General features: G+C 37.9%; 1 protein-coding gene across 2 annotated transcripts in view; it reads left to right on the plus strand.

Annotated features, from left to right (window-relative positions):
- SEMA3E (semaphorin 3E) overlaps positions 1 to 13208 on the plus strand; it is a 289807-nt gene that overhangs the window by 175487 nt on the left and 101112 nt on the right. For both annotated transcript variants that reach the window (XM_077264657.1, XM_077264658.1), the window contains exons 3-4: positions 9248 to 9307; positions 11705 to 11824. In XM_077264657.1, coding sequence (XP_077120772.1) covers positions 9248 to 9307; positions 11705 to 11824 — 180 coding nt within the window. The remainder of the gene's footprint in view (positions 1 to 9247; positions 9308 to 11704; positions 11825 to 13208) is intronic.

A 13208-nucleotide genomic window follows, 5' to 3' on the forward strand; every position in this document is an offset into this window, starting at 1 on the left:
GATTGTACCCTGCAGCTAATCTAAAGTCAGCAGCAGCTGGAACCAATGATGAACCGGGGGGTGCGTCTCAGACTCTAGGTAGAAATGGCAGTTACCATAGCAGTATTAAAAAAAAGTGCTGGATGATTTTCTTACAATAAATGGTATCGGGGGATATAAATACTCTAATGATAGAGAATACATAACTGGTGGAGAAACTTTGAACCTGATGGACCCTTTTTCAACCTTCATTACTATGTATATTTCAGAGCAAATTTAGAGGGTTGCTTGGATAGTTACTGTATAGGAACAATTTAGATGATGTAAAAATATAATTATAGAGGTTATCTATAAAAACAAAACACAGTCTGGGACACAGCATGGGAAATTAGAAGACAAAAAATAATGTTTGACTGGATGTAAAAGTGTCATATGAGGGAATTCAAAACTTTTAACTTTAATTTTAAACACATACACTACAGTAACAGTAACGCTACAAAGTGAACGCACTTTACATAGATTTGTTCACTTAAATCTCTAGCCTCTTATCAACTTTGCTAAGATAAGATGTCTTTACCCTAAAAAGAAGGGAATGGTTTGGCTGCTTTTCAAGAAAGATTATTCTTGAATATTTTCAGCATAATCTTTGAAAGAAAGATAATGCTAAAATGTAAACCAGGCTATGTTTAATTACCATAACTTTTGGGGTCAATTTATTGCACTTTTCAGTACAAAGCCTAGGCTTGATACCATGGTTATCCAGTTTAAAGTGGATTATCCATTTCATAATTCAGTAGAGCTATTATCACTCATTCACAGTCTACCAAAAAAAAAAGGATGACATCACATAAACAGATAGAACACAACTAAACTTAATTATGGGGTTTAAAATAATCACTTCAACTATAGAAACCTATAGAAATTTTATTCAACATTGATTCTTCTATCGTACTTCTTGAAGATACAATGGTTATTGTATGAATGAATCTGATGTAAAATAAGCTTGGTTACTGTTAAAATTAGTTCAGTTAAATAATTAAGTAAAAAAAAATGATTCGCTTGATAATTTTGTTAACCCATTTCCGACGAGGTGAACATTGAAATTTCAATTCTACCAATTTGAGATATATATGATGGCTTGGTTGCTTTCCATTGCATTTTTAGTGGAATACGTGGCAACCAAAAATCAGCAATTTTAGCATTTCATTTTTTGTCTTTTGTGACATTGTTAAATAATAGTTAAATCATATTGTATTTTGACAGGACTTTGTGGTTGCTAAATATGTTTATTTTTAACAGATTTTTACAATAGATTTTTTATGTTTTTGCCGATTTGCTAATTTTTTTTGACGACTTCTATACCAGCTTGAAAGGACTGCAATTGTACTGATCTGCAGAATCATATTGCCAGATAATATTTACAGCAAAATGAATGTCGTAAAACCAAAACCTAAATAACCAGTACGGCCCAAGAGCAAAGTAAACACATAGGGATGTAGGCAGTATTCACATGTGTGGTGCACAATATCTAAAAAAGCTCAATGCAACGTGTCAACAAGTAGATTGACCCTCACCACGCAGCATGATATAAAACAGCTGCTCATCTTTCTTGCATGATCAATAGGTCCCCCAAAAAGCAAAACTCTTGTGAAATCTTTTGCACAGTTTCAACCCACTTGAATTTTTTTCCCATTTTCCAGCAAATTGAATGGTGACATTAAAGGGAATCTGTCACCCAAAAATTCGCCTACAAGCTAAGGCCACCGGCATCAGGGGCTTATCTACAGCATTTTGTAATGCTGCACAAGTCATCTATCAAAGAATGGTTAAAGGAGAATAAAGTTAAAATTTTAGAATAATAAAGTTAAAGCCCTGGCCTTAATCCTATAGAAATGTTTTCGAAGGACCTAAAGTAAGCAGTTTGTGGAAGAAAACACTCCAACATAATAGAGTTGTAGCTGTTTTGTAGAGATAAATAAATTCAAATTCTTCTAAGACAATTTGAAGGGCTAATTAAAATTTGCCAAAACATTTATATGTAGTTATAAAACAAGGGGGTTACACCAGGTACTGAATCACAGACATGTAATATTGGATAACTTTTCCCAATAAAAAAATGAGAATGTCTTATATTTTTGGCTTGTTTGTTACACTTGGTTTTCTTCTGAAATTCTGAATGGTTTGCAAGCTTTCAAGCACCATTGTATGCTCTGTATGATCAAAAACAATTAGAAAAAAATATTTTAATAAGCTCTATGGTAGTTCAACTTATATGACACTACAAGGAGGTAGAAAACGGGAACACCGTCTCTTTAAATCTTAGCGTGGTTTATTATATGGCGGCATAAACTGACAAGAAGGTGAAAGTAAACAAAACACTGTAGTACAGTCCATACGTATGCAGGTAGCAACCAGTTCTGGAGCAACACAGATTCAGTCTTTCCTCCTCAGGACACAAAACCACTGGAGATCCTCTCTCCTGTATTGCTGAACAAAGACTGCCACTGGAGCCCAGCTATGTAAGCTCCAGGCCATGTGTCTCCTCTCCCATGTGACTTATCACATGACTGTGACATCACACAGGTCCTGACTGCACACGACGGTGCCAGCTCTGCAGGTAGAGATAAGGTGGACAGCCTCTCACCCACTCTATTTATGTCCATATAAAAGCCAGGCCATTTAGGCAACTTAGCTTAATCTTCACAATAGCTGGTGTGCTGGAGGAAAATACTCTGGGTTTCACATCACTGATGCCAGTAAGTGTAGTGACACATATCTCCCCTCCAGTATTTTACCAGTGACTTTGTCACAGCTCAATCACCTTTACAAGATTTCCACTAATTGATCCCAGCATAAAAAGTCAAAACCATACCCAAAGAGATCAAACTGAGCTGTAGGATAGGTGATCAAGGGAAATAAAATTCACATCACATCAATAAATCCCTATTAAATGGTGTGACAGGCATGTAGCTCAGTAGAAATATTAAACAAGTATATATGTATGTGTCTTGAAGTTGAGCAGAACAATCCACGGAGGAACAGGTTTTAATTGAATTTTCTGAAATCAAGCACTTTGAGATTCAATTTGCGGTTCACAAAAAAAGAAAAAACTTCCCTGACACCATTTCCCATGCTGCTCAAGCATCACAGAGCAGTCCTATGTTTCGTTGTGTTGCTTATCCTTAGGGCCCTATAGCAATTACATCTAGCGGATTATCATATCTTTTACAGTGGTGGTCAGTACCTGGGCCATCTGAGATCAACGGTTCCCAGTGGAGCATAGTTTGTACAGAAAAGTCATTTTCCACTTCCAGAGTCATTGGGTAAATCAATCTCTCCTGTAGAGTATATGTTCTTATGATCATCAGGGTCCTCTTTCCTTCTCACTTTCTCAAAGAGTGTAAGCCCTTATGACTAGCGGGATCCTCTCTCTTACTCGCTTTCTTGTGGAGTATAAGCCCAGTCACAACGAGATTCTCTACCTTTCTTTCCTCTCCCTCACATGTAGTTTCCAATCAATTAAAACATTTTTAGTATTAAGATACAAGCAAATTAATTTGCCGCAAATCCAATTTTGGAAACAAATTTGCTCATCTCGAGCATGTTTGAGTACTTGATTATTGTTGCACAAAACATATGGGCTCTCCATATATTGTATATAAAGAGCCAATACATATCAAGCAATAATAATCAGTTGCCCAAACAATGATTTATGAATAGCACAATGATTAGGAAATCAATGTTAAGGTATTTCCCTATTATACCTTAAATATATATCCTTTCTGACCACAACATAGATTGTTATACTAAAAGGTAACTATGCCAATAGTTACAAAAATTATTTGAAACTTTATTAAATAACCTATACACACATAAAATCAATAGTGCACACAATGTGCACAAAGCCATGAGCAATATAGTAAATGTTGTAACATCATGAGGTAATTGATATGACATTCCAAGAAAAATGAGGAACGGTGCACCTGGTCAGTACATATGGGTCATAGTACAGATTTGGCTTGTTTACGTATAAATAAATCTAAATTTTGGCATTAAATATGTATAGGGCGCCACAAAAAGGTGGTGGATGATATAATGTTGGGCACACTGCAGCCAAGGAAGGTATGGCAGTCAGCAACTCATAATGGTTGCCTAACACCTGTAGCAGCCAACTAATAAATAGTGGTCCAAGGACTCCAACCAACCCATAGTAGCCAAAAAAATGATTCCCCAAATGCCAAATAAGAAAGATCAAAGTGTAGGCAGCCTAACAAAGGTATTTACCCATAACGTGACAAAGACCGGCGCCACCGTGCTCTTACCCCGGGGTTAGATTTATTTATACGTAAACAAGCCAAATCTGTACTATGACCCATATGTACTGACCAGGTGCACCGTTCCTCATTTTTCTTGGAATGTCATATCAATTACCTCATGATGTTACAACATTTACTATATTGCTCATGGCTTTGTGCACATTGTGTGCACTATTGATTTTATGTGTGTATAGGTTATTTAATAAAGTTTCAAATAATTTTTGTAACTATTGGCATTTTTGACTCTATTTTCTCCGGTTTTGCAAATTCAGTGTTTGAGTCGCTTTTTGCCTTATATTCTAAAAATGCAATTTAGCATTAATATGCAATTACATGCATGGTAAAAGTCGGATTATAATTATGTTTTGGGGACTATTTGTATAAAAGGTAACTATCTAGCACCCCTGCTCAATGTCATCTTTTTCATATGTCACCCTATTGGTCATCTCTACTTGACTCCATTCAGTAAAAAATTATACACAAATATTTACATTACCATTGAAAATTTGGCGAATCCTCATATTATATCATGGTAATATGTAAATTATAAAAATATGAAAAATAGTCATGTTACCATGATATAATAAACAACCGTATCCCTCACCTTTCCGAAGTGCAGCTAATCCTTACTGTTCCACGAGGATTCAGATTATTTGGAGAGCGATCACATTAGTGACCACTCTCCCTGACAGACTGCACACACTGACAGGAACGTAATAGCTCCTGTCAGTGTCTAGCTCTAAGCTCCTGCCATGAGAAAGTTTTCCAGAGTTCATAGCTAAACCCAGGTGAACTCATGTATGGCACCACTTCCTGTAAGTTCTCATGCAGCGGTATCATAATTGAGTTCACCGGGGTTCTGCTATGAATTCCGATGTACCTTCTCACGGTGGTAGCTCAGCACTAAACACTGACAGGAGCTATTACGCTCCTGTCAGTGTGTGCCGACTGGCAAGGAGAGTGATCACGTGACCACTCTCCAAATCATTAAAATCATTGTGGGACACTATGGATTATCTGCACTTCGGACAGGTGATGGATATGGTTGTTTATTATTTCTCTTTTTTTAAAAGGGACATGGGCATCGGTGGATTAGGTGTAAGGTGAGAATATAGATGGTTGTTTGTTATTTGCTGTTTGGAATTGATGTAAGGTGAGTATAACTGCTTTCTTTTTATTTCAAATATAGGAGTCTGTGCCACCTATTTCAAATAAAAGATTTTATTTTGGCTGTGTCTTTATAACAATATGACTATGGGGTAAGTAATGGAGAGGCGTCTCATACAAAGGTGAGATGAATCCCATAAATACAGGTGCTTCTCACAAAATTAGAACATCATCAAAAAGTTAATTTATTTTAGTTCTTCAATACAAGAAGTGAAACTCATATATAGAGTCATTACAAGCATAGTGATCTGTTTCAAGTGTTTTTTTCTGTTAATGTTGATGATTATGGCTTAAAGACAATGAAGATCCAAAAGTTATTATAAACATTTAAACTGTAAAGCGCTGCGGAATATGTTGGCGCTATATAAATAAAGATTATTATTATTATTATTATTATTATTATTATTATTATTATCTCAGTAAATTAGAATAATTAACAAAAAACACCTGCAAATGATTCCTAAGTGTTTAAAAAGGTCCCTTAGTCTGTTTCAGTGGGCTCCATAATAATCTGAAAGACTGCTGACTTGACAGATGTCCAGAAGGCAGTCATTGACATACTCCACAAGGAGGGTAAGCCAGACAAGGTCATTGATAAAGAAGCTGGCTGTTCACAGAGTGTTGTATCCAAGCATGTTAATGGAAAGTTGAGTGGAAGGAAAAAAATGTGGTAGAAAAAGGTGCACAAGCAACCGGGATAACTGCAGCCTTGAAAGGATTGTTAAGAAAAGGCCATTCAAAAATTTGGGGGAGATTCACAAGGAGTGGACTGCTGCTGGAGACATTGCTTCAAGAGCCACCACACACAGACATATCCAGGACATGGGCTACAAGTGTCACATCCTTGTGTCAAGTCACTTATGGCCAATAGACAATGCCAGAAGCATCTTACCTGGGCCAAGGAGAAAAAGGACTGGACTGTTGCTCAGTGGTCCAGGGTGTTGTTTTCAAATGAAAGTAAATTTTGCATTTCATTTGGAAATCAAGGTCCCAGAGTCTGGAGGAAGAGGGGAGAGGCACACAATCCAAGCTGCTTGAGGTCTAATGTGAAGTTTACAAAATCAGTGATGGTTTGGGGAGCTAAATCATCTGCTGGTGTAGATCCACTGTGTTTTATCAAGACCTAAGTCAGTGCAGGCAACTACCAGGAAATTTTGGAGCACTTCATGCTTCCCTCTGCCGAAAGCTTTTTGGAAATGGAAATTTCATTCTCCAGCAGGACTTGGCACCTGTCCACACTGCCAAAAGTACCAATACCTGGTTTAAAAACAACAATTTCACTGTGCTTGATTGACCAGTAAATGCGCCTGATATTAGCCCCATAGAGAATATATGGGGTATTGTCAAGAGGAAAATGAGAGACACTAGACCCAACAATACAGACGAGCTGAAGACTGCTATCAAAGAACACTGGGCTTCTATAACACCTCAGCAGTGTCACAGGCTGATCACCTCCATGCCACGCTGCATTGATGCAGTAATTGATGCAAAAGGAGCCCTGCCCAAGTATTAAGTGCATTTACTGGACATACATTTCAGAAGCCCAACATTTTGGATTTTAAAATCATGTTTTAAGCTGATGTCACAAAGTATTGTAATTTACTGAGATAATGACGTTTTCATTGGCTGTAAGCCATAATCATTAACATTAGCAGAAATAAACACTTGAAATACATCATTCTGTTTGTAATGACTCTACATAATATATGAGTTTCACTGGGACAAGTGTTGAAATCTCGGCCTATGTGCTTAGTGATAAACCAAGGTCTAAGAATGATTCGTAAATCTAGTGTTATGATCTGGTGGCCTAAGAGCAGCATGAGACGTACTCTGGAGAAGGTGGTACCTGTACTGACCGCAGACCCTGAACCTAACACCGCAACTAGAAGTAGCCGTGGAATGTACCTAGCGCTCCCTAGACATCCCGACACAGCCGGAGGACTAATTACCCCTACAGATAGAAATGGGAAAACTATCTTGCCTCAGAGAAAATCCCCAAAGGATAGGCAGCCCCCCACAAATATTGACTGTGAGAGGAGAGGGAAAAAACATACACAGACTGAAATGAGAATTTAGCAAAGGAGGCCACTTCTAGCTAAATAGAAAGGATAGGACAGAGTACTATGCGGTCAGTATTAAAACACTAGAAAATATCCACCACAGAAAATACAAAAACTCCACAGCTAACTAAAGATATGGAGGGTATATCTGCATCTCCAGAGATACCAGCTTGGCTAAAAAAAATCCTTATACAGACCAAGCTGGACAAGACAAAACATAGAAAAGAACTGAACAATAAGACCACAGCATGTGGACAGCAAAATCAAGGCCATAACTTATCTTTGTTGAAAAGAACTGCAAAGCAGAAGAGACCAGGCAGGGATGTGAATCCTCCAGGAACAATGGACAACTGGCACTGACTAAAGGGTGAAGCAAGACTAAATAGCCCAGTCCAAATTGCAAAAAGTGAACACACCTGATAAATGCTGTGATTCAGAGACAGCAGCGCTACCACTTACAACCACCGGAGGGAGCCCAAGAGCAGAATTCACAACATCTAGACCTTCTAGGTTCTGTCTCAGTGGCAATATGTCAGTCATAATGACAAACATAAGGCATCACACTAAAATACCACAAGAGTTAATCCGACTTTGAGGTTTCATGTTGGTAAAAAAATTTGCTTACAATCTGATATTTATGCCCCTTCTATGTGTCACAGATTGGTTCTAGAGGTTTCAAAAATTGATAATTTGCACCTTGATTTGCCTAACTTTTTAACTTGTACTTCCTCAGGGTGTATATATGATTTATGTTGCTATAGTTTCTGTACTGGGCCCCATGTATGTCCTGTTATTTAGTAGGGGTTTATTAGGGTGATATTCAGAATTTTATTACCTATCACAACCTATACCACATTTCTAATTGATCTGTTTGGGTACGGCCTTGGCTTAATGCTGGATTCCATTGTGAATGCAATATCATTTTATGCATTCATGTTAAAGATAAGTGGTTTTTTTCACCCTATTTTTGTTTATGTGTAACCCCCTAGTGCTTTATGTGGTTTTATCTTGTAGTAGGCTTTGGCTTTGTTACAAGATATTGTTACACATTTTTCGTGTGTGTGATAAGTGGAAGTTTAAGTTGGTATCTCTGGTTTATTATGATTAATGTATTATTAATTATCTCATTTCATTCTGAAGGCATGCAATTTATTGAGCCATAAAGCTGTGCCTGTACGTGGAAAGCATTGCATATTTTACTCTCTGGATAAACTAAGTAACACTTTCCTGTGAAAAGGACAGTATTTAAAGGCTTAAAAATACTGGAATATTTAAGTCAATATTTTTTTCAGTAGGGAATGTATGAGTTAATTATTTTGATAGATGACTTTGTTATTACGTCCGCACCAATCAGGGTGTGGTTTATGTAATTACAATCTGCCAGGATGCTGAGTAAAATAATAGATTATATAAACAACATTAATCTGCTTGTTAGCAGTTAACCAGCCATTCACTCAACCACACTAAGCATTCAGAAAGAAAAAGAAACCCAGTGGCTATAAAAGTATACTGGGAAAAACTGCTTGTTTCAGCTATATCTTCACAGCAAATTACTTTATTTTCTATGTTCGATCACTAAAACAGATAAGTAAGTGTTTCTGCGTCGTTCTAAGCAACTAAATGTTCTCATTTTACTGAGATTCATATTTTTATGATTGTTTAAAGTTCCTTTTTTAAAGGTATATGGAAAGTAATGTTATAAAGGTTATGTTTTCTTTCTCCCAGATCCATTGGCCAAGCTCAGAACAGCAAATTGATGATTGCTACAGAAAGGGAAGAGAAGAGGTAAATACTAGATAACAGCAGTGTGTATCATTTTGGATTTACGCAAATCACCTGTATAAAAGCTATTGCAAATAAAAGCAGTGGTGCTGCTCATCTTTACACGTCAGACGCCAGAGAGCAGAAGGATGGTGGAACATATTGACCCTCAACACTTTTTTAAAGCTTTTATTCAATTGTTTGTTAATGCTTTGCCAAATAAATATGGAAGTTTTAATCTGGCATAAACGCTGCTGTTCTCCTGAATCTTCTACTTTTTTTTTGCACCTACATGTCTCCATTCCTAAGATGTAACCCCCTCTTGTGTGCATGTACAGCTGTGCTCAAAAGTTTACAGACCCCTGCAGAATTTTTGCGTTCTTGACCTTTTTTTGCAGAGAATATGAATAACATCAAAAAAAATTTCTCCACTCATAGTTAGTGGTTGAGTAAAGCCATTAATTGGCAAACTACTGTGTTTTCTCTTTTTATATCATAATGGCAATCCAAAACATCCAAATGACCCTGATCAAAAGTTTACATACCCTGGTGATTTGGGCTTGATAACATGCACAGAAGTTGACACAAATGAGTTTGAGTGGCTACTAAAGGTAACATCCTCACCTGTGACCTGTTTGCTTGTAATCAGTGTGTGTGCATAAAGGCTGAGTGAGTTTCAGGGATCAAGAGAGACTCTTGCATCTTTCATCCAGTCACTGACGTTTCTGGATTGTGAGTCATGGGGAAAGCAAAATAATTGTCAAAGGATCTTTGGGAAATTGTAGTTGAACTGTATAAAACAGGAAAGGGATACAAAAAGATATCCAAGGAATTGATAATGCCAGTCAGCAGTGTTCAAACTGTGATTAACAAATGGAAAGTCAGGGGCTATGTTAAAACAAAACCACGGTGAGGTAGACCAACCAAAATATCATCCACAACTGCCAGGAAAATTGTTTGGGATGCAAAGAAAAACCCACAAATAACATCAGCTGAAATACAGGATGCTCTGAAAACTAGTGGTGTGGCTGTTTCAAGATGCACAATAAGGAGGCAATTAAAGAAAAATGGGCTGCATGGTCGAGTCGCCAGAAGAAAGCAATTACTGCCCAAATGCCACAAAGTATCTCACCTACAATATGCAAAACAGCACATAGACAAGCCTCAAAACTTCTAGAACAAGGTAATTTGGAGTGATGAGACCAAAATTTTACTTTTTGGCCACGACCATAAGCGTTACATTTGGAGAGAGGTCAACAATGCCTATGATGAAATGAACACCATTCCTACTGTAAAGCACAGAGGTGGATCGCTGATGTTTTGGGGATGTGTGAGCTATATAGGTTCAGAAAACTTGGTCAAAGTTGAAGGAAAGATGAATGCCGCAGGTTATCAGCAAATGCTGGAGGCAAATTTGCACTCATCAGCCCAGAAGCTGCACATGGGACGTACTTGGACGTTTCAACATGACAACGATCCAAAACACAAGGCCAAGATGACCTGTCATTGGCTACAGCAGAACAAAGTGAAGGTTCTGGAGTGGCCAGCTCAATCTTCTGACCTCAATATCATTAAGCCACTCTGGTGAGATCTCATGCACACAGTTCATGCAAGATAGCCCAGGAATTTACAGGAACTGGATTTATTTGTGGCCAAGAAGAGTGGGCAGCTTTACCATCTGAGAAAATAAAGAACCTCATCCACAACTTCCACAAAAGTCTTCAAGCTGTCATTAATGTTAGAGGGGGCAATACATGGTATTAAGAAATAGAGTATGTGAACTTTTGATCAGGGTCATTTGGATGTTTTGGGCTGTCATTATGATTTTTAAAGAGAAAACACATTAGTTTGACAATAAATGGCTTCACTCAACCACTAACCATGAGTGGAGAAAAATGTTTGGTTTTAACATTCATATTCTCTGAAAAATGGCAAGAAAGCAAAAATTCTGCCGGGGTATATAAACTTTTGAGCACAACTGTATATATACTATACACTGTGGCATGTAACCGATTGTGAATAGTTAAGTAAGTTGAAGATAAAATGATCTCTAAAAAGCCTACATAAGATTTAAATAGTCTATTCTATTAGCCATCATAAGGAATATTTTGAAATCACAAATCCAAAACACCTAAAATGCCTGCAATCATTGCAGGAGGCCAAAATCAAGAACATCTCCAGCTCTTTCACATGTATTTGGCAACCTCCCAATAGGCTTAAAATTGTAAATGATATGATAAGAAAAAAGTAATTTGTCTCTCTATGTCCCTACTCTCTATGTTTATATAAGTACTGTACAGGACTATCCATCTATATATCTATATATCTATCTACCTATTTATCTATCGATTTTAATGGTATTTTTCATACATTCTGTCAATATTGATTGTTATTTACATATTATTTTTTACATATTTGCAGAGAGAATGTGCAAATTTTATTCGGATTCTTCATCATTATAATCGTTCTCATATTTTGGCTTGTGGAACAGGAGCATTTGATCCAGTTTGCACTTTTCTAAGAGTTGGACTCAGGTCACAGGTATGTGCTTTTTTAGGTATGCCTCAGGCACTTACATGCAGCTCTGCATATTCTTATTGCTCTTCAGGGTTTTATGTATGTCTTTGATTTGTAGCTTTAAAAACTTTTACAAGGTATCTGCTGGAATTCCTTTTTTTCAATACTGTAAGTTTGCTTCTAAAGTTACATCTAAAATAACTGGTGATCACTGGAAACCTTTGAAGACATTCTTCAAAGTTGTAGTGATGTTTACTCTATTTTTTCAGCTTTTTTGAATTCCTTTATTCAGTACCAATAAAACATTAAAGGGAATCTGTCACCACAATTGACCAATCTAAACTATTAAAATGGACAAATAGTTTATAGACTGCTGAAAACAGTCCTACCTGTATGCCTCATATCAAATGCCGTGTTGAGAAATCATCTTTTATCACTTTATGTAAATTACCTCTTCTAGGCTCTGGGGAGGACACTGCCTGAAAAATAACTCTGCCTCCAGAGTTTATTATAAATGAAGGGGTGTTACTAGCATGATGTGTAATGGCCGCTCTCTGCTCTCCTTATCTCACTGCATACCCGTATGTGATTATACCTGACACATCTGTAGTTTCATCGGAGCTTCCTTCTCACAGGCAGACAGGGTTGCAATATTCAAGCAACTGTCACTTCCAAACAGAAAGTTAGTGTGTACTGGTGCAAACTAAGAGTAGCCATCTCTATACATAACAAATAAATAAAGTTGCACTCTGTAGCGCTACAGCATGTAAATATAAAATACATGAAACATGAATGCAGCGCCCCAGAGTCCTGGTCGTTGCAGTAATGTCGCTCTCCCACCAGGGGGAGTGATATTACGTCTGATGGTACTAAAGGAGTTCATCTTTCCAGGTATCACAAAACAGACACCACACTTCACACTCCAGTCCACCAGGGGGAGCCTTGTTTCTATCTATTAGGACACTCCTCACATTAGGGTAAAACTGGTGGGCTGGATAGAAAGTGAGGGAGAAGCAGACTGGGCTTCGCCCAGGTAACATCTAGTGAGATAGAAGCTGCCTGGGTTTGACCCAGAGAGGACCTGTCAGGCAGACAGGGGGAAAGGAGGAACATCTGAGCTGCAGACAGAGGTCCCTTGCCAGGAGTGGGATCCTGACAGAGGCCTAGCACGAGACAGAAAGACACGGAGCTGCGCCTGCCCCACCTGCAGCAGCATCCTAAGAAAGGACAAGAAAGGAATTGTGTTGCAGGGAGTGAGAAACGAAGTCACAGCACAAGGAGACAACACCAGGAGGAGTTCTGTCCTGTAAGAGGCTGCCTCCTTCTGAGGCGCGTGGCCGGAACACCGAGGGAGTAATTGACTCCACGCTTTACTTCAAAGACCGGCAGGACAGTCAATTCCAGTTGG

Source organism: Ranitomeya variabilis, chromosome 5, assembly GCF_051348905.1.
Source record: "Ranitomeya variabilis isolate aRanVar5 chromosome 5, aRanVar5.hap1, whole genome shotgun sequence".
Classification (NCBI taxonomy): domain Eukaryota; kingdom Metazoa; phylum Chordata; class Amphibia; order Anura; family Dendrobatidae; genus Ranitomeya; species Ranitomeya variabilis.